The 19,159-nt window shown below is 33.6% G+C and overlaps 3 protein-coding genes across 3 annotated transcripts in view; all 3 read right to left on the reverse strand.

Moving 5' to 3' along the window:
* Window positions 1–3,241: 3,241 nt before the first annotated feature.
* LOC134696447 (GTPase IMAP family member 6-like) lies at window positions 3,242–7,803 on the reverse strand. The gene is made up of 4 exons (XM_063558262.1): window positions 7,306–7,803; window positions 6,559–6,636; window positions 4,812–4,895; window positions 3,242–4,420 (listed from the first exon to the last, which is right to left on the reverse strand). The coding sequence occupies exons 1-4, from the start codon at window positions 7,370–7,372 to the stop codon at window positions 4,131–4,133; spliced, it is 519 nt and encodes a 172-aa protein (XP_063414332.1). The 5' UTR covers window positions 7,373–7,803; the 3' UTR covers window positions 3,242–4,130.
* On the reverse strand, window positions 3,514–4,065 carry LOC134697726 (GTPase IMAP family member 9-like). Its single transcript, XM_063560010.1, has one exon. It carries the CDS (start codon window positions 4,063–4,065, stop codon window positions 3,514–3,516), a length of 552 nt encoding a protein of 183 aa, XP_063416080.1.
* A 1,320-nt stretch (window positions 7,804–9,123) lies between the features above and the next one.
* Window positions 9,124–19,159, reverse strand: part of LOC134697727 (titin-like) — a 37,692-nt gene continuing 27,656 nt past the window's right edge. The window contains exons 5-9 of the mRNA XM_063560011.1: window positions 18,683–18,780; window positions 15,436–15,468; window positions 13,278–13,553; window positions 12,365–12,634; window positions 9,124–9,461 (exon numbers count right to left, since the gene is read on the reverse strand). Coding sequence (XP_063416081.1) covers window positions 9,124–9,461; window positions 12,365–12,634; window positions 13,278–13,553; window positions 15,436–15,468; window positions 18,683–18,780 — 1,015 coding nt within the window. The remainder of the gene's footprint in view (window positions 9,462–12,364; window positions 12,635–13,277; window positions 13,554–15,435; window positions 15,469–18,682; window positions 18,781–19,159) is intronic.

A 19,159-nucleotide genomic window follows, 5' to 3' on the forward strand; every position in this document is an offset into this window, starting at 1 on the left:
CAAAATTGTATTTTGGTGATGGTGATGTATTTAAAGTTCTTACTTTACTGAACATTCTTGCTTCTTACAATTATATCTATAATGAACTTTGCCCATTAGTAACAGAGAAAATTATTTGGTAAAAATTTACATAAATTTACAAAATTAATGAAAATTGTTAAAAATTGACTATAAAGGGCAATAACTACTTAAGGGGTCAATTGACCATTTAGGTCATATGACTTATTTGTAGATCTTACTTTGCTGAACATTATTGCTGTTTACAGCTTATCTCTATCTATAATAGTATTCAAGATAATAACAAAAAACGGCACATTTCTTTAATCAAAGCGCTGTAGGCACTGTAGGCAGTTAACCAAAAACCAAGGCAAACATAATTATGAAAACTGTGGCAATGTTGCTTCAACTTTTTTTAAAGATTTATACATTAAACATTCATATATAATTGTGCATGTATGTTCATTCGATGAATTAAACATTATAAGGCAAATAATTCATATTTTATCAAGGTTTTCAATAGCAACGCACATGACCACGAATTGTCATGAGTCAGCAGAGGTACAAATTTGCAATGATTGCAGTTCTTCTAGTTGAGCGTAATTGTTCGTATTAGTTGACTGTTAGTAGTTCAAGTTGACTTAAGTACGAGCTTGTAAAAGTATGAATGGACTTGCTTCCCTGGAAAGAAAACTGAGTTTGTGATTTACAGTACAAAAGTTATGAGACACAAATCAGACAAATGTTTTCTTCTACAGGGATCAATGATGGGGTCTGACTGACCTGTCCATAGTAAATGTGAATGACTCCCACCTTCACCCCAAGTCCATGATGTCTAAGTTTTGAATAAAATGACAGGTGTAAGGGTCTAGCAAAGCGAGATGCATATGGTCGCCTATGAGATTGACCTTGTATGTCATTCAATCTTTTTGAAATGAAAAACAGGAATGAATATGGTTTAGGCAAGTTCTCAAAACACACACAAGAGGGTGTGGGGTGACCCTAGGGACAATCCCTATTTTTCATTTGATTTTTTATATTGTACCATACATGAATATATATGGTTTATGGGTGTGGATCTCGACCGTTATCAAGTTTTCAAACATGAGGGGTGGACATTGCTGTCATGAATAGTAATGATGAAAATAAGTTTGAGATCGTTTTTTAGGAAACTTTGGTAAAAATGTTTGCAACTTAGTTATTTTTTTATTTTCTCTCAAGGTCAGTCGGGCGTACCTAGTAATTAAGTAGAAAGTCCGACTGCAAAAGTGGAAGGTCACAGACCTCTGACCACCGCTTATTTGAACCCCTGCGTCCAAATTAAAAAGATACGAAAGTTTCGTCTTCTAATTCAAAATTGCCGCCATCAGCGTGATCAGTTGAACTTACACTGTATATTAATAGACTACTGACGTATATATACGTAGTTGACTACGTATTGACGACAAACAATATTCCTACGAGTTTTGCAATTTGGAAAATCTAAACTACTTGTCTTTAGAGATTTTCGTCGATTAAATATTTCATACATTTGTTCTTTGTCATCTTAGCCAAAAGCTATGGGGATAAGAAACTACATAAGGATTCCTAATGTACTCTACTTCCTATGTGCAACTTCAAAACTTTTGGGAAAATCGACGATCATTTAAGGTTTTTCTGGTCATATTTTTTGTAATCCAGAATGAAAAGTATGAAAAAACTGTCCAATAAGTTATAAATAGTAGCCAGCAAGATGATAACAATGGCACGTATTTTAGCACTTATTGGGTAGCACACAAATCCAGGGTGCTCGCATAAGGCAGCTTAACTGCCTAAAAATTACCAGTTGGGGACAGCAACCCAACAACCGGTTGTCCAATTCATCTAAAAACTTCAGGGCAGAAAGATATTGACTTGATTCACAAATTAACTCCTTGTCAGATTTGCTCTAAATGCTTTGGTTTCAGAGTTATGAGCCAAAATCTACATGTTACCCCTGTTCTATTTGTAGCCGTGGCGGCCATTTTGGTTGGATGGCCAGGTCACCAGACACATTTTTCAAACAAGATACCCCAAAGATGATTGTTGCCAAGTTTAGATTAATTCACAGAGGTGAAGATTTTTGTAAAAGATTACTCAGATTTACGAAAAATGGTTAAAAATTGACTGTAAAGGGCAATTACTCCTAAAATTGTCAACTGACCATTTCGGTTATGTTGACTTATTTGTAAATCTAACTTTGCTGAACATTATTGCTGTTTATAGTTTATCTCTATCTATAATAATATTCAAGATAATAACTTAAAAACAGCAAAATTTCCTCAAAATTACCAATTCAGAGGCAGCAACCCAACAACGGGTTGCCCGATTCATCTGAAAATTTCAGGGCAGATAGATCTTGACCTGATAATCATTTTTACCCCCATGTCGGATTTCCTTTAAATGCTTTGGTTTCAGAGTTATGAGCCAAAAACTACATTTTATCCCTGTTCTATTTTTAGCCGTGACGGCCATCGTGTTGGATAGCCGGGTCACAGGACACATTTTTAAACTATATATCCCAATGATGATTGTGGCCAAGTTTGGTTCAATTTGGCCCAGTAGTTTCAGAGGAAAAGATTTTTGTAAAAGCTAACGACGACGGACGACGCCGGACGCCAAGTGATGAGAAAAGCTCACTTGGCCCTGTGGGCCAGGTGAGCTAAAAAGAGATGTTATAATATTGCTTATAAAACAACTATCCACCAATGTTGACATGAAGTAGATGTAAGGATTAATACCAGGCAACCGAACAGACTTCAACAGTAACAAAAACCCTATGCCTCAAAGTGCGCTATAAAAGGCACGACATGAAAAATATGAAACAATTCAATTAAGAAAACTAACGACATTATTTATAACAAAACAATTTAACAAAATAAATTTGATAAGCATAAACCAGCGAGAACCACAGAACTATAAGATACTGACTTGGGATAGTCACATATAGAATGTAGCGTAAATAAACCTGTTTGCTTACGCTAAATCCTCCTCTTACCTAGGACAGTGCAACATAAAAATTACATGTATAACATGTATAACGCTCAGTTGAAAAGGACTTACCTCATCAGATCAATACAAATCTGAAAAAAAACATCCAAAACACAGATCGGACATGGCAACGTTATCATACATCCCACAAAAAAGTAAAAATCAGAGAGTACTCACAGTAAATGATTTAAAGCAAAAAAGAAATAATACAAAAATCATTTAGTAGTGTCTAAGTTTAAATTTACAATTATTAAGTACACATCAACATGCAGATAATTTTGTGTCAAAACTTCATTAACAGAAAAACATGACCTTGTGCAGTGTCAAAATATAGATATCGACAGATGTAGTACCATGAAGAATCTTTCGCCTCTATTTTGTTACACTTAAAGTGTAAAAGACATTAGATTCCGGTGAGAAAGTCCTGCGCAATATCATATAATACAAATGTATAACACATTGACTGCCTGATGTCCTTAAATTCATAAACGGATCTGTAATCAATTGTCACTGCTCCTCATCCTCCTCAATAATATTTTGTCTTGCTTGTTGACGAACTTTTCTTATTATTTCTTCACACATGTTTTTAAATTTTGTCAGTTCTTCTAGTTGTTTACATTTAAATTCTTGTAAGCCCTTTCTGTTCCCTTCAATTTTTTCTTTATCAGTTTCCAAATTGTCTAATAATGCTTCCCGATTTGCAAATTCCCTTTCAAACATTTCTTCTTTTTCCTTTACTAACTTGTCCATGTCATCCTTGAGTTTGTTTCGAATTTCGTCTTCTCTGATCTGCATGCTTCTCTCTGCAGCCTTAAATAAATCGTCAGTATAGTACGTCATTTCCTTCTCAAGCCTGAATTTAGCTATTAAATTGATGAGGCCATGAACCTGAGAAAATCTTTGTTCCATCGGTAATTTATTATTAAATATTACCCGACGCTTGTCACAACGATTCATAAACACTTGTAATTCCTGTGGCGCTTTGCTAAGAAAAACTTCAAGATCCATATTCCCAAGTTCATCACCACGTGTAAACACAATGATTACATGAGCCTCCATCTCACTTTTTCCAAAATATTTTAAAAATGTGTCTATAGTATTTTTATCTTCTGGTGTAAACCTGTCTAGTCGCATAACAAATAATATAGCATGCAATCCTGGAGCTCCGATGCCGATGCATTTTTTAATTTCCCTTTCAGTTTTATCGTCTTCTGAATTCGTGTCAAAAACCCAGGAGTATCTATCAACAGAACTTTTCTGCCGTACACATCTACACGTTCATGCTGTGTCTCTGTAGTAACGCTAGCCATACTAGGACCAGATTTGAATGTGTCATCTTTTCCTACGATCATGTTGCAAGTTGCACTTTTTCCAGCACCTGTTTTTCCAATTACAACCACCCTCAATTCTTCCTCTAAAAGCATAATGAAAATGAAAAAAAAGAAGAAAAATAATAAATTTTCGTCTTCTTGGTCAATCAACTGTAAGGGATAAAGAAAGAAACTGTCTTTCTTGAAATTTGTCATTTATTTAAAAGTTCTACCAAATATTTTCCAATTACGAGTATAAAGATAAGAAACTGGGTTTAGGAAGGCAATACATTTGTTAATACAATGCCTTAAATATTTCCTTTGCTACAGATCTTAATAATCTTTTGTTTGAAATGATAAATAATTGTCTTTCTTAAAATTTGTCATTTTTTTAAAAGTTCTACCAAATATTTTCCAATTACGAGCATAAAATGATATATCGAAAATAACAAGAAAGTCGAAATCATTGAGAAATAAGCATGTTATATTTATTACCTATAAATTCCTTGCTTTTTTGTCTGGCTACCTTCACCTCAAATTTCTCCAATACAACTTGCGCAAATCTGTGTGCACATGAAGCTAAAGAACAAAACACAATATAAATTAATTGTTGCGCACAACAAATTAAATTAACAAACGAAATAGCGATAGTAGCATTGAAAACTTGTCATACTACAATTTAAAGATTTGTCGTATTGACTTCAAACTATGTTTAGTTCCTTAACCCATTTTTTTTATAGGCAAATGACACGCACACGCACCGAATTCTTTTAAGCTAATAAACAATATTCTATGTGATATCACATTTAGGACAAGGCTGCTTTTATTATGCGGAGTAGTCTGTCGAAAAGTGGAATAAATTTTGTAACAGTATTTTTATTAACATAAAATGGTACTTAGTATTTATAAAATGTGCTTTTCTGAATTATTGCATCTTCAGTGATACTCAAGGCCAACACAATTGAAAGCTGGTTTGATCAAACAGCAGCAACATTCACATCACCCGAGGTAAGAACCACGCGGCAGAATTCAAAAATTCAAGAAAAAAAGATACCATAACATATAAAAACAAATCATATGTAGGTCAATTCCTGGTTACCAAAGTAAAAAAACCCAATGTGAACCAATCAAATCTGGTTGCTGACGGACTATCGACTCCATCAAGGTCATGACTAAATAAAAACACAAAATGTCCAATTTAACATGCTAAATTTCAAGATTTTGATTTGGTGGTACCCACTGTATCTTTCGCACTTTGTTATCCTCATTTTAAACAAATTTGCCTGTCTTTCATCACTGCCTGTTAAATATGACTAGAATACTCCTTAATGTCGTGGTATTTGCAATTTTGGATATTCTCGCAATCCTCTTCCCAGCAAAATGACGAACTCCGATGAAAATTCAAAAAGGAAATACAGTAGCAAAATCAAAAGCTCAAACATATCAAACGAATTGATAACAACTGTCATATTCCTGACTTGTTACACATTTTACAGGCATGTTCTTGTGTAGGAAATAGGGGATTAAACCTGGTTTCACAGCTAGCTAATCCTCTCACTTGTATGAAAGTCGCAAAAAAAAATCATTAAATTGATAATGATGTTAATAGACAAAGCATATTTGCAAAAACTATAGACAAGAATACACAAATACCATAGCACAATAACACAATGACGGAGCAACATAAACAGTCATATAAAGTTTGGGCCCATTAAAACGTTTAATCCCGCTGCAAATGTTTGCACCTGTCCTAAGTCAGGAATCTGATGTACAGTAGTTGTCGTTTGTTTATGTAATATATACGTGTTTCTCGTTTCTCGTTTTGTTTATATAGATTAGACCGTTGGTTTTCCCGTTTGAATGGTTTTACACTAGTAATTTTGGGGCCCTTTATAGCTTGTTGTTCGGTGTGAGCCAAGGCTCCGTGTTGAAGGCCGTACTTTAACCTATAATGGTTTAATATTTAAATTGTTATTTGGATGGAGAGTTGTCTCATTGGCACTCACACCACATCTTCCTATATCTATATAAAGCACATTATCAAAAATGAAAGACAAGAATACGACAATTATCATAGAACAATATCACATTACGGGATGTATAAAAACAAAGTCACATCAGATGGATATCAATGATAACAGACTAAACAGTTTAAGTAATACTCAAATGACAAATAAAAGAATACAATAGCACGTTATGAAGATGTTAAATAACGTCAGTACAGCATAAAAATTTTACTTACATTCTGTGACACTCCCGTCTGTTGCACATCCAACATACACAGGTGACATGGATACTGGTATGCATGCTTGGTTTTCGACTAATAATAATAATAAAAAGTATAACATTTTTAAATATTCAAAATCTTTAATGCATAAAATCACCAAATCTTTCAAAACATTCCTTATGAGGAAACACAAAATATTATTGTTAAATTGCGTTATATCTAAACTCATAGACACAAATAAACAAATCATATAGTGTGCTAGTGGCCTTATACGATATATACACTTTCACCCCATACGGAATTTACTGACCCCATATATTTCGTATTAGGTCACTAACATATTATGTACATAATAATTACAACCATTCGCTGACTGAGAAAAATATGAATTTGGTAGTACTGATTACAGGATAAATACTTTGAAGTTATCTAATGGCACTTAGGCAATTGCAGGACCTACTTCATCATGTCTCATCAATGGGTTGATATACCCATCTACTTCTAGTCAGGTATGATATGAAAAACCAGTTTTTAAAAGCGGTTCATTCCTTTAAATTTCAACGTATACAGATATTTCACTTGAGGAAATTCTGGTGTTTTGACAAAATAACAGGCAGTATTTGACCAGTTTGAATCTGAATTAGACCTGTTTTATGCAACATTAGACCTGTATTGATGAATAGTTCTCAGACACATGGAATAGTAATAAATTGAGAATTTATATGCATTTTGAGTCATTGGTTTATAATAAATAGTATATACCATTATGATCTTCTATCTCATTTGAGGTGTCATCTAAGAATAAAATGAAGCACATTTTAAATTTCATAGATAAAGGTTAAAATATACATAAAGGTTACAACAAAAACAATGGAAAAAAGGTCAAACGATGGTATAAAGAGCATCCCAGCAAAACTTTAACTATTTGTTTTGTACTATTTCTCGAAAAAATTGTCATGTCTCATGATAGATATGCAATATCAATGCATACATTTTTTTTAAATGCCTATAAATAAACTCATCATAGATACCAGGACTAAATTTAGTATATACGCCAGACGTATATAAGACCTGATATTTTATACAGATCTAAGTTTCAAAGCGAACATTCTTTCATACAAAGTTTGTTTAAGTAATGACAAAACTGTTAGTGATTGGAGATACAATTTGTGTTATCCTTTTGAAAATTACAATAACACATCTGTTTGATAGAATTGTTAAAGCTATAAAAATAAACACATAATAATGCTACTCTTGAGGTTAACGGATTAGTATTTGTACCATACGTAACGCATATGGCCATATGCGTATACTAATGCGTTTGGTTATTTACGGGTTGAACCATATGAGTATCTGAACCATGTAGGTATGTTTACAAATGTGCATTAGAAACGTTTCAATAATACAATAAACTGTATCTTATAAAAAAAAAAAACAATGATGGTTACATATAAATATATTAATTTTATAATTAAAGGCTACATAAACATCAAATATAGATGCCACAGTCAGTTGATTTTAGTTTTTATCGCTAATTACATTCGTGCCTGCATGGTTATGGTGTCATTTACTTCCACACGGTACCATAACTTTTCCTGCATTTGGACGTGCACATCTTGGTCATGCACGATCCTTTTCAGTTACGAATTTTGCTTGTGAGTAAAAAGCTAGCATTCTTGCGACTGCGTATAGTGATACCGAGGTCTAGGGCTATTCAGATGTGTCTATGGTGTTTTAAGAAGCTCTAGCGCTCCAATATCGTCACATGACTGCAGTACACCATATTCAAACGACAATTTAAAAAAAACTATCGTTCCTGTCGGTGATGGGATTTTCTTTACAAAATAAACGTGGTAAATCACTAGACGCCCTGTCAACCAATGGTTACATAAAGTACATGTAAAAGAACTTCTTTTTTTCTTTTTTCGCATTTGATTTTGACATCTTCTTATTGTACTTACAAATAGTGAGTGAAATTAACTGTGTAAAACTCCTTAGTTTTATTCAATTAATCTTTATTATTCTTGAAATATAATAAAATAACTATTTTAATGACGTGGCATCTAGACCTTATGAAGAGTCAATGAGTATTTACAGTAAAAGGTGTTAATTATCAAGACCATATGCATGCATGTACGGTTGGACCATATGAGTATATACCAACATGGTTATGCCCATACGCGTATGGTCCAAATGCTCATATGGTCCGGAAACATCTATAAACCGCCCCGGTAAAATGGTGTCAAGGATTATAAAACATTATATAACACTACCAAAACATCATAACACAAAAATACAATTATTTGTTTAACATGTTAAATGACCAGCATATAGTCTGATATACAAGAAAACCCTGCCACGTGTTAAAATTTAATTTTTGTCCTGTGTAAACAACAAAGTGAATGTTACCAATGCAACTACTACTGTTGCGCTTTTTGACAGACAATGACTCTTCAGTGATGGTTGAGATCGGAAAATTTGAAAATAAAACATCATGTAAACGTTTAAGAAGTAAGGAAACATGTAAGACAAGCAGCAAAAAATAAACTTGTAAATAGTTTCACACACTCTAATAAACCATTATTTTAACTTAATTATAATAATAAGTTTAAACAAACCTTCTATGGATAATACAATAGGTGAACTCGTACATGTACCGATGATATTTCTTGCACAGCAGGTGTAACTTCCCTTATCAGTACATGTAATGTTGGTTATTGTTAAAGAAGGACATTCTACGGTTCCTGCTTGAAACCTGTTATCACCATGTTCATTATTTGTTGATGAAATCACTTCGTCATTGAACCACCATGTCAAGTCGATAACCTGAGGCTTACTGTCCAGGTTACAGATTAAACAGACATCTCCGCCTACATTAGCGATCAACGATTCGTCTTGTATAAACACGTTTGGCCGTTCTGAATTATAAAAAAATGAGCAGTTATATGTAGATGTTAACAAATAAATTCAACATGCTATAAAATCACCCCCTTTTTAGATCACCTTGGCCACAGGGCATAGGGTGTTTTCTCATCCTTTGGCGTCCGTAGTTAGTCGTCCGTTGTTAACCTTTACAAAAATTACTCCTCTGAAACTACTTAGAAAAATTTAACCACACTTTGATACAATCAGCATTGGGTTATGTAGTTTAAATTATGACCGATGACCCGACCTGACAACCAAATTGGTCGCCATGGCTAAACATAGAACATAAAATGTAGATTCTGGCTTATATCTCTGAAACCAAAACATTTAGAGCAAATCAGACAGGAATAAAATTGTTAACAAGATCTATCAGCCCTGACACTTTCAGACAAATCGGACTACCCGTATTGGGGTTGTTGCCCCTTAATTGTTAACTTAAAGGAAATTTTGCAGTTTTTGGTTATTATGTTGAATATTATTAAGGATAGAGGTAAACTGTAAACAGCAATAATTTTTAGTAAAGTAAGATCTACAAATAAGTCAGCATGACCAAAATGGTCAATTGACCCCTTCAGAAGTTATTGTCCTTTATAGTAAATGTTAACAAGATTTTCTTAATATTTGTAATCACAAGGTCATGTTTTTCTCTGTCTGTTTATAACGTCTTTACACTAAATCCATTGGACGTTGGGTGTGTACGGATTGATAGTTTAATTTTGAATGCATGATTTTTTTATTAGTTGTTAGTGGCTTTGAACTAGCTGTCAGATTACTGCGAGTGCTCTCAGATCTGTTCATTGTGTCTTTTTGTGTCGAGATGTATAAGTACCCGGCCACGTCCACTTGTATTTTTGTCCATCTGATGAGTTAAGCCTTTTTCAACTGATTTTTATAGTTCTTTCTGATGTTGTACTGTTTAACAGCTGTCCCAGGTAAGGGGAGGGTTGAGATCCCGCTATCATGTTTAACCCCGCCACATTATTTATGTATATGTCTGTCCCATGTCAGGAGCCTGTTATTCAGTGGTTGTCGTTTGTTTATGTGTTACATATTTGTTTTTCGTTAACAAATATGTAACACATAAACAAACGACAACCACTGAATTACAGGCTCCTGACTTGGGACAGGCACATACATAAATAATGTGGCGAGGTTAAACATGCTAGAGGGATCCCAACCCTCCCCCTAACCTGGGACAGTGGTATAACAGTACAACATAAGAACGAACTATAAAAATCAGTTGAAAAAGGCTTAAATCATCAGATAGACAAAAAATAAAAGTGGACGTGGCGGGGTATGCGGTATTGGCTTTGCTCATTGTTGAAGGCAGTACGGTGACCTATAGCTGTTAATGTCTGTGTCATTTTGGTATCTTGTGGACAGTTGTCTCATTGGCAATCATACCACATCTTCTTTTTATATATTAATCACAATCATTATTATGGTATTTAGTTTGAAAGAAATGTTTCTGATGGCCACGTATGACAACCAACATGACTAAAAATAGAACATAACGGTAAAATGTAGTTTTTGGCTTAAATCTCTGAAACTAAAGCATTTAGAGCAAAAAAGACAGTGGATTATACTCTTCATCAGGTTAAGATCTATCTGCCAGTAAATTTACAGACGAATCAGACAAGCAGTTGTTGGGTTGCTGTCCCTGAATTGGTAATTTTAAGGAAATTTGCCAGTTTTTGGTTATTATATAGAATATTATTATAGCTAGAGAAAAACTGTTTACAGCAAAAATGTTCAGCAAATTAAGATCTACTAGTAAGTCAACATGGGCAAAAGTGGTCATTGGAACCCATAAAGAGTAATTGCCCTTTAAAGTCAAATTTTACAATTTTTCGTAAGTATTTTTAATCTTTTAAAAAAAGTATTTTCCTTAAAAAATGAGACAATTCAACCAAAAATCAGCATAAGGGTATCTAGTTTAAAAAAAATGTGTAAGATGACTTGGCCTGCCAACCATGGCAAACATGGCTTAAAATAGAACATAGTGGGAAAATGCAGTTGTTAACTTATATCTCTGAACCTAAAGCAAAGGTGAATCAAAAGTACAAGGGATGCATTATTCCAGGCATCTGTTGAGCAAGGCTTCTTGGCGCCTCTAGTTTTCTTTTTCCTCTTCACGCATTTTTATCCTCAACTCTATCCTTATAGTGAAACTATATTTAAAGCCGGTCTGTCTATGTCACAATTATAGAAGAAAAGTTATATGACATTGAATAACTCTCGTTCACCCTATAAACTGCTGTTGTCTGCAAGGTGTAATACAATTAGTGTACATGTTGGGAAAACTCTTTGTTTTTGTAGGTGAGTATCATAAGTATACTTTGACCTTTAATTGTTTACCTTTAGAATTTTGACTTGGATAGAGAGTTGTCTCATAGGCACTAATACCACATCTTCTTACATGTATATATAATCTAGTCTTCTGCATTTCCTATAATCTCTCTTGTCGTATTTTTCAAAGTGTTTGTTATATTTCATGACTGTATATGGACGTTTCTTCTTATCTGCTCATTACCCGTTTCCAATCGCTGGCGTTTAACAGGGCATTAAACGAAATTATTGTGGATGTACATATGATACAATGTGTTAAGTGAAATAGAAAAGGAATCATGGTGCCAGAAACGTGACGAAAAGACGACGACGAGCGTTTTTAATTTATTTTTAATTCAACATATTTAAGAAGCGCGACTGACATTGAGCAAGAAATTCATTATCATTGAAAAACAATTGTTCAATGATAAATTGTCAGCAACATAATTTCATTAACACAGTCGACAACTGACAGCTTCAAAACTTTAAAGTGTGGCAGATGATGAAATTTTCTTCTATTGTACAACATATGTGCAAAACATAAACTTGAGTTATAATGCATAATTACCACCAACAAAAAGCTTTATAACTGCTCTATCCTCGCCTAAACGGTTCGATACGATACAGGTATAAGTTCCAGTGTCATCTCCCACTGGCTTATCAAACATATACACAAGACATCCTTCTGTTCCGGATGACATTATCAGTTCAGTGCCATCCTCCTCTTTTCGTAATATTTTTTCCACAGGTAAGGTACTTTTCAGATAAAATTCTAATCGTGTCGGCTGATGTTGTGATGCAAAGATCTCATGACTATCAACGCTTACTGTTGGTTTTTCTAAAATGAAATATAAAATGTAACTTCAGTGCAAAAAAACTACCAATATTGTCTGAATGATGTTGATTAAATATTGTAAAGGAATTCTAGTTTTGGCATAATTGTGTTGTTATTGGGAATCAACGATCCATTATTTTTGACAAGATGTATTAGAATAACCCATAAAAAATGAATTTTCTCAAAAAAGGATCTTAACAGTATGCTTTAATATGTTAATACACTACTTTTATGTTAATTAGTGAGCCTTCGCAAATATGATGCACAAAGCCACAATATGTATATGCATATCCAAGCACAGTAGTTTTGTTTACTTTTCGTTTATTGTTTTGTCATAAATCATAAATCATGACGCTAGTTTTTTTCTTGTTACAGCTGTGTTATTTCTGGGCCTTTTGAGATTATTTTACGGAAAAGGGTTTGCTCATTGTTTTAATCACACGGTTAGATATAGTTGATTTTATTGCATCATTTAAATTTGGTCGCTTATAGTCGTCTTCTCATTTGGAACTATACCACTATAAAGTTGTATGATAAAGAGCATCATTAATTTTGTTGTGTGTCTTGTTTGGTTGAGGACTTTGCAATAGTCTAGTGACAAAAGTTAACATATGTGCTACATATAATACAAGTAAACAAATGATACCGATAACTAGCTTTAATACTGCTGTATCCTTTCCGATACGGTTCGATACGATACATGTATATGTTCCAGTGTCATCTACACCTGGATCATCAAATGTATATACGAGAGACCCGCCAGACCCTATCGACAGTATCAGTTCAGTGCCGTCTTCCTCTTTCCGCAATTTTTTCTCTGTTTTTTCCACAGGTACTGTACTTTTTAGATGAAATTCTAATGTTGTCATCTGTCCAGGTGATGCATAAATTTCATTTATATCAATGGTCACTTGTAGTTTTTCTAAAAGAAATCATCAATACACATTTCACTGTCAATGCTATGATAACAAATATCAAAACTAAATGAAAAAGGCTGTTCAATATAAAGTGTTGTTTTAGTTTCCAAGTAGTTAACAAGAATAAACGTATGTCAGTGCCAACCGAGTGTTATGCTTTATCTTAATGATAACGCAGATTATAAGGGCCTTTTATTTTATGGCAAATGAATTAAACATGGTCCAAGTGCAATACCTTATGAAAACACTGTCAGATCTAAATGGCGGTAAGTATGCTAATAACATAAACGACGAATATCATACCTACAAAAATGTATATGCCACAGAAATGGAACAAACAATATAAAGCTATGGTCACCAACTTTACAGTTGTAATTCTTGATATATCTTATTGTCATTGTATCTTTTAAATTATATATACATATATATGTGTGTTATACGTTTTCATAAATGGATATTGGATAATACTTGGGCATCATGGTTGTCATTTTGACACTGTAAGCTGACTTTTTGTCTACAAACGTCTCATTACTGTGCAGACTTAACATGTCATTGATGCTTTCTAACTTCAGGTACATTATACTTGAATGTGTGTGTTTTACTTGTGATTTGATCTACCAACTGCATTGGTTCGAGTCATTATAAGAGCAAAAAGCAAAATTAAAAAAATACTGGACTCCGAGGAAAATTCAATCCTAAAGTTCCTAATCAAATGGCAAAATTAAATTGACAAAACATATCAAACGAATGGATAACAACTGTCATATTTCTGACTTGGTACAGATATTTTCATATGTGGGAAATGGTGGATTGAACGTAGTCTTACAGAGTTAATGCGGGGTTCACACATTGCCGATTATTGCTCCCGTTTGAGATCAGACAGCAATACGACACGAAAAGTGAAAAAGTCGGATTAGTATCCTCAATTATCTGGAATGTCCTATCATTGTCTGAACGCATTCGTTTTAGTTCGTAACATATTCCTACGGATCGGGAAGGGTCCGAATAGTTCGGCAAAGCATCCCGACAGTTAGGTGCGTCCCGTAACATTCGGGGCAACTCAGCCGATTTTGTCTAGTCGGATTACATTCGTGGCTATGTCGTGACAGATTCTGCTGTATCGGATCGAATCCCGAACAATGTCTTGTGTATTCTGGACGGTGTCCTGTGGACCGGGAATGATCTGGAGTAATTTTTCATAGCTGTTTTTCTGCCGATTGAGTCCAAATTGCATCCAGATCTAGTCGATTGCGAACCGTTGTTTGCCGAAACCGTTCCGAAACAGTCCCGTTATTAATACGAAATGCGTCAATGATACCCACGTCAGAGTCCCGACAACTACAGAATACAATACGATTGAGACCAGACAAAGCCGTTTGCAATGCGATAGAGCGGACCGTGATAGGATTACGTTCCGACAGTACCTGATCATCCTGAATATGCCGACAGTTTTCGAACGGATAACTTCCGTCAACATCGGTTCACTGTCTGGTCACTGTCTGATCTCAGTCGGATTACATTCGGTAGAGTCGGGACGCAGTCGTGACAGACTCGGTCGAATTTTACCTGGCGAAAAATACAAATCGGATTAGAAGCGGATTTAGAACGGGATTATAGGGACTAATTCGCTTAGAAACGGTTGAATATCGGTGCTTCCTGAACACTATCTTATTGTTGTCGTGATCAATTATTTTTTTTTACGGATTTTAATTTAAGTTTGAATTTCCATCCACGATTCACAGGATCTTGATCAGACTTTTAATAAATTTTATTCGGGAATGGTCCGGTCAAGAACGGTAGTAAAAATCGTGAATGTGTGACCCCAGCTTAAACCTCTCACCTCTATGACAGTAGCATCAATTCCACGTATGTTTTAATATTACTCACCAAATACAAACAGTAACAGTAATACAATCAGACCTGCAAAACAGTAAAAAGGGGAAAGTTTACATCGAACTATTTTTTTTCTTCTGCCAATTGTTTGAACATATATTTCCGAGAGAAGTACTAAGTAATGACTGTTCCGGAACGAAATGATTGACGGATCTGCTTCGAAAAAAAAAACATTTGGACAAACCTGCTTTTGACAGTGAGTACGTTGGTCATTTGACAGTGCAACCAAATTCGTTTTTCGTATTTTCAAAGACGCGTCATAACATATCAATTTTAATATGATATATAAAAGAGGTACGAAAGATACCAGAGTGAGAGTCAAACATATAAATAATCATATAGAAAACAAGAACATAAAATAAATAACACATAGCTGAGAGGGTGGTAGAGCAGATTGTTACCCCAAGAAAACATTGTCAACCGCGGCGAAGCCAAAGTTGGCAATGCTTTTCCGATGGGTACCAATCGCTCTATCATCCTCTCAGCTACATGTATGTGTTATTTGATTTATTATACTAAATGTCCTATCATTTTTGCCTTTACCAAATGAATTTTATTTAGAAGTATTGTATATGACGTCACGTAGATAACAACGTTGCGGGTATTAGAAAAAGCAACAGAAGTGAAGCAAGATGTTTTATTTTTTTTAATTTGACTGTCAAATAATAGAATCTGAGCCAAAACGTAGATAATAAGCACTGTCTTTAATACCTATATTTAAATTCAATTCATTGTCCTTTAAATTATTGATTTTTTATTGGTCTAGACGAAAAGGTGATAGTCAAATTAATAATCACCCGCTCAGCCTTGTGATAGAGTAAATTAACACCCTTGTATACACCAATCAAAATATGACATTTTAACTTGAAGTATAATCATTTCAAATATCTACAGTAATCAATCTGACAAAAAATGTCCAGTTTATGAAGTGACTTAAGCTCGGAGCAGATAAGGTCCAATTAATAACATGTCTGGTCACATATGGGAATGTAAACATAATGTTTTAAAAAGATTCATTTCGAAGTTAAATTGTCTTACTAGTTTTTGGATGGTCTAGGAAATAGACCATTTACTCAAGAGTAATAAAAAAAAATGTCTTTAATCGAATTCTAGTATCGAGCTTAGTAGTATTCAAGCCTTCATGGATTTTGCAAATACATTTTGACCGTTTGAGTATTCTTTTCCTTACGTTTGGTCTACGTGAAGGATTTTCATCTATAAGAATAAGAATAGCATACTATTTTGGTAATAGCCAATGAGTATAAAAACTTACACAAGTGAAATAACAAGTACTTTATACTGTAATTTTATCTTTTGTTAAAAGGGGTAGGTCCGGTAAAGGCCGATTTTGCCCTCAAATTTCAGGTTCATCTGACGAAAGATTTTGACCCCCTTTTAAACACTTAAGTGTCTATTTCATTTGATTCAATTAGTTTATGTGAAAGATTTTAAATACTAGTAATTTAGTGATAAAAAACGATCCGATTCAAGCTCAAATATGACAAATCTACCAAATATGCCGGAAAATGTCAGACTTTTCAGATGTTTATTGTCAAAAATGAAAGTGGCCGCATCCGTGTTCATCCTCAACCTTTATATGTGTTATGTATTATCATCAAATACAACTTTCAATCCAATATTTAGGATGAACACGAATGCGGCCACTTTCGTTTTACACGGAAACCGTCTAATTAAAAATTTAACTAAAATGCTCGAATTGTGAAGAATTCAGTAATTTAGCATGACTTAGTGGTGCTAGTACCCGATATATGTGCATTGTATTGTCAAAAACAGACCATATTTATGTAACAGAAGCATTTTACTATCCAATAAATAATTAAAAAAAATCATATTTTTACAATTTTGTAAAACTGCTACTCCTTTGATTCAAGTTGTCAACAACTGCTATTAAATACAGATACACTGCTTCTGTGAACTAGTGTTTTCGTTTTATGTAAGCTTCCGTATTGAGATGTTCGTACGTTTAATACTGATTGCAAATCAGCTAAGATAGAAAAAGATGATATACTTATATAAATATATATTAAATAATCAAAATCTAAAGAAGATATTCCTTTGTAGAGTAATTAAAAAAATAAATACCGATGTGTCCAATTATGATTAGAGCCACCACTATTGTTCCAACATATCTTACAGTATTCTTTATATTACCTGCAATTAGAAATCATTATGATGGTAATCTTTCAAACGTTCCAAGCAGTTGGAATAATATTTGCACGATAATAAAACCAGACATACTAAAATTTGTAAATTTAATATAAAAAAAATGTGTAAAAATAATCATGTTTAACATGCTAAAAAAATAAATAACAAAAACATCGAACTCCGAGGCAAAATTAAAAACAGAAAGTCTATAATCGAATGGTAGAATAAAAGGCTCTATAACTAATTCATAACAACTGACATATTCCCGGCTTGCCGCGTAAAGACATGTTTTCTTATGTAAAAAACGGTGGATTAAACCTAGTCTTACAGTAATCTTAACATCTCACTTATATGACAGTTTCATACAATTCTATTATTTAATTACAACGATGTGTAAATAAAACAACCAGACAAAATAGGTAAAGTTGTCAAAATGGTGTATAGCTGTCAACATTGTGTTATAATCTCAATAACTATAAAAGCAAACAAATATTTCAACAAAGAAAAACAAAAAATGTGTCAAGACAAAGCAACTAGCAAAAACAAAAGTCAAGAATACAAAAAAATACCGTACAATGTACTACCACAATGACGGGATGTATTAGTACCGTCACATGTCAAATTGATAAATAAATACCAAAAAGAGATTTATCTGTAAAAGTAAGTATTTACAAAGACAAAACAAGAATGTGTCCATAGTACACGGATGCCCCACATGTATGGTGGAACGTGAAATTGGGGGCAAGAACTCTACTGTGGTATTTAAATGAGAAAGATGATATCACAGGGGTCATGTATACTAAGTTTCAACATGATTGGACTTCAACTTCATCAAAAACTACCTGGACCAGAAACTTTAACTATGGATAAATGCTTGGTTTTTTTTTATAATTTATTATAAATAAAAACATACATTGTATGTAAGTAAGGCAAGGATTCATATATAGAATACACAATATGACAACAGCAAAAAAATGAATGCACAATTAACTGTTGATATCATAATATTTGTTAGGTTCGCCAAGTTTTTGTAAGTAGTGTTTTTTCGTAATACAGTTTGAAAGTTCATAGTTACCAAACAAAAAATAAAATGATTTTTCTGGAAGGAATCTCAGATCTGTTTTCGTTGTTTGATTCAAGTTTTGACTCTGTGAACCAGTATTAATCAATGATCTGTAAATAAGTTTTTTAAGATAATTTTAGAGTTAATTTTTATTATACTGTTATACACATAAATAATTATAAATGAATAATATTATATCTTTCCAATACTAAAATACTGAAAATGACCATACCATATTTAGCCGTATCCAGCTCATCAATTAAACTAAATGTTACCCTGCTGCCTTCTACGTATACACTATAAAAGAGCATTACATTGTCAATGTTTGATTATCGTATATTTAACGTTAAGACGTTGCGCACGATGTTGGTACTACATGTACTTGGCGTTTAAAGATGTTCCTCAAAATATAAATTTCATAGATACTGTCAGGCGGTCCAGCATGCTATTGATGAGGTCAATTTACGGTTGTGAATTTGGTAGCGATTT

Source organism: Mytilus trossulus, chromosome 14 (genome assembly GCF_036588685.1).
Source record: "Mytilus trossulus isolate FHL-02 chromosome 14, PNRI_Mtr1.1.1.hap1, whole genome shotgun sequence".
Taxonomy (NCBI): Eukaryota; Metazoa; Mollusca; class Bivalvia; order Mytilida; family Mytilidae; genus Mytilus; species Mytilus trossulus.

Bases quoted from the DNA above. Each gene is read 5' to 3' on its own strand.
- LOC134697726 (XM_063560010.1), bottom strand. From the start codon at position 4,065: ATGGAGGCTCATGTAATCATTGTGTTTACACGTGGTGATGAACTTGGG.
- LOC134696447 (XM_063558262.1), bottom strand. From the start codon at position 7,372: ATGAAATTTAAAATGTGCTTCATTTTATTCTTAGATGACACCTCAAAT. The intron at 6,637-7,305 runs GTATATACTATT...TATTATTATTAG, and splicing joins TGAGATAGAAGATCATAATG to TCGAAAACCAAGCATGCATA. The intron at 4,896-6,558 runs GTAAGTAAAATT...TTTGTTCTTTAG, and splicing joins AGACGGGAGTGTCACAGAAT to CTTCATGTGCACACAGATTT.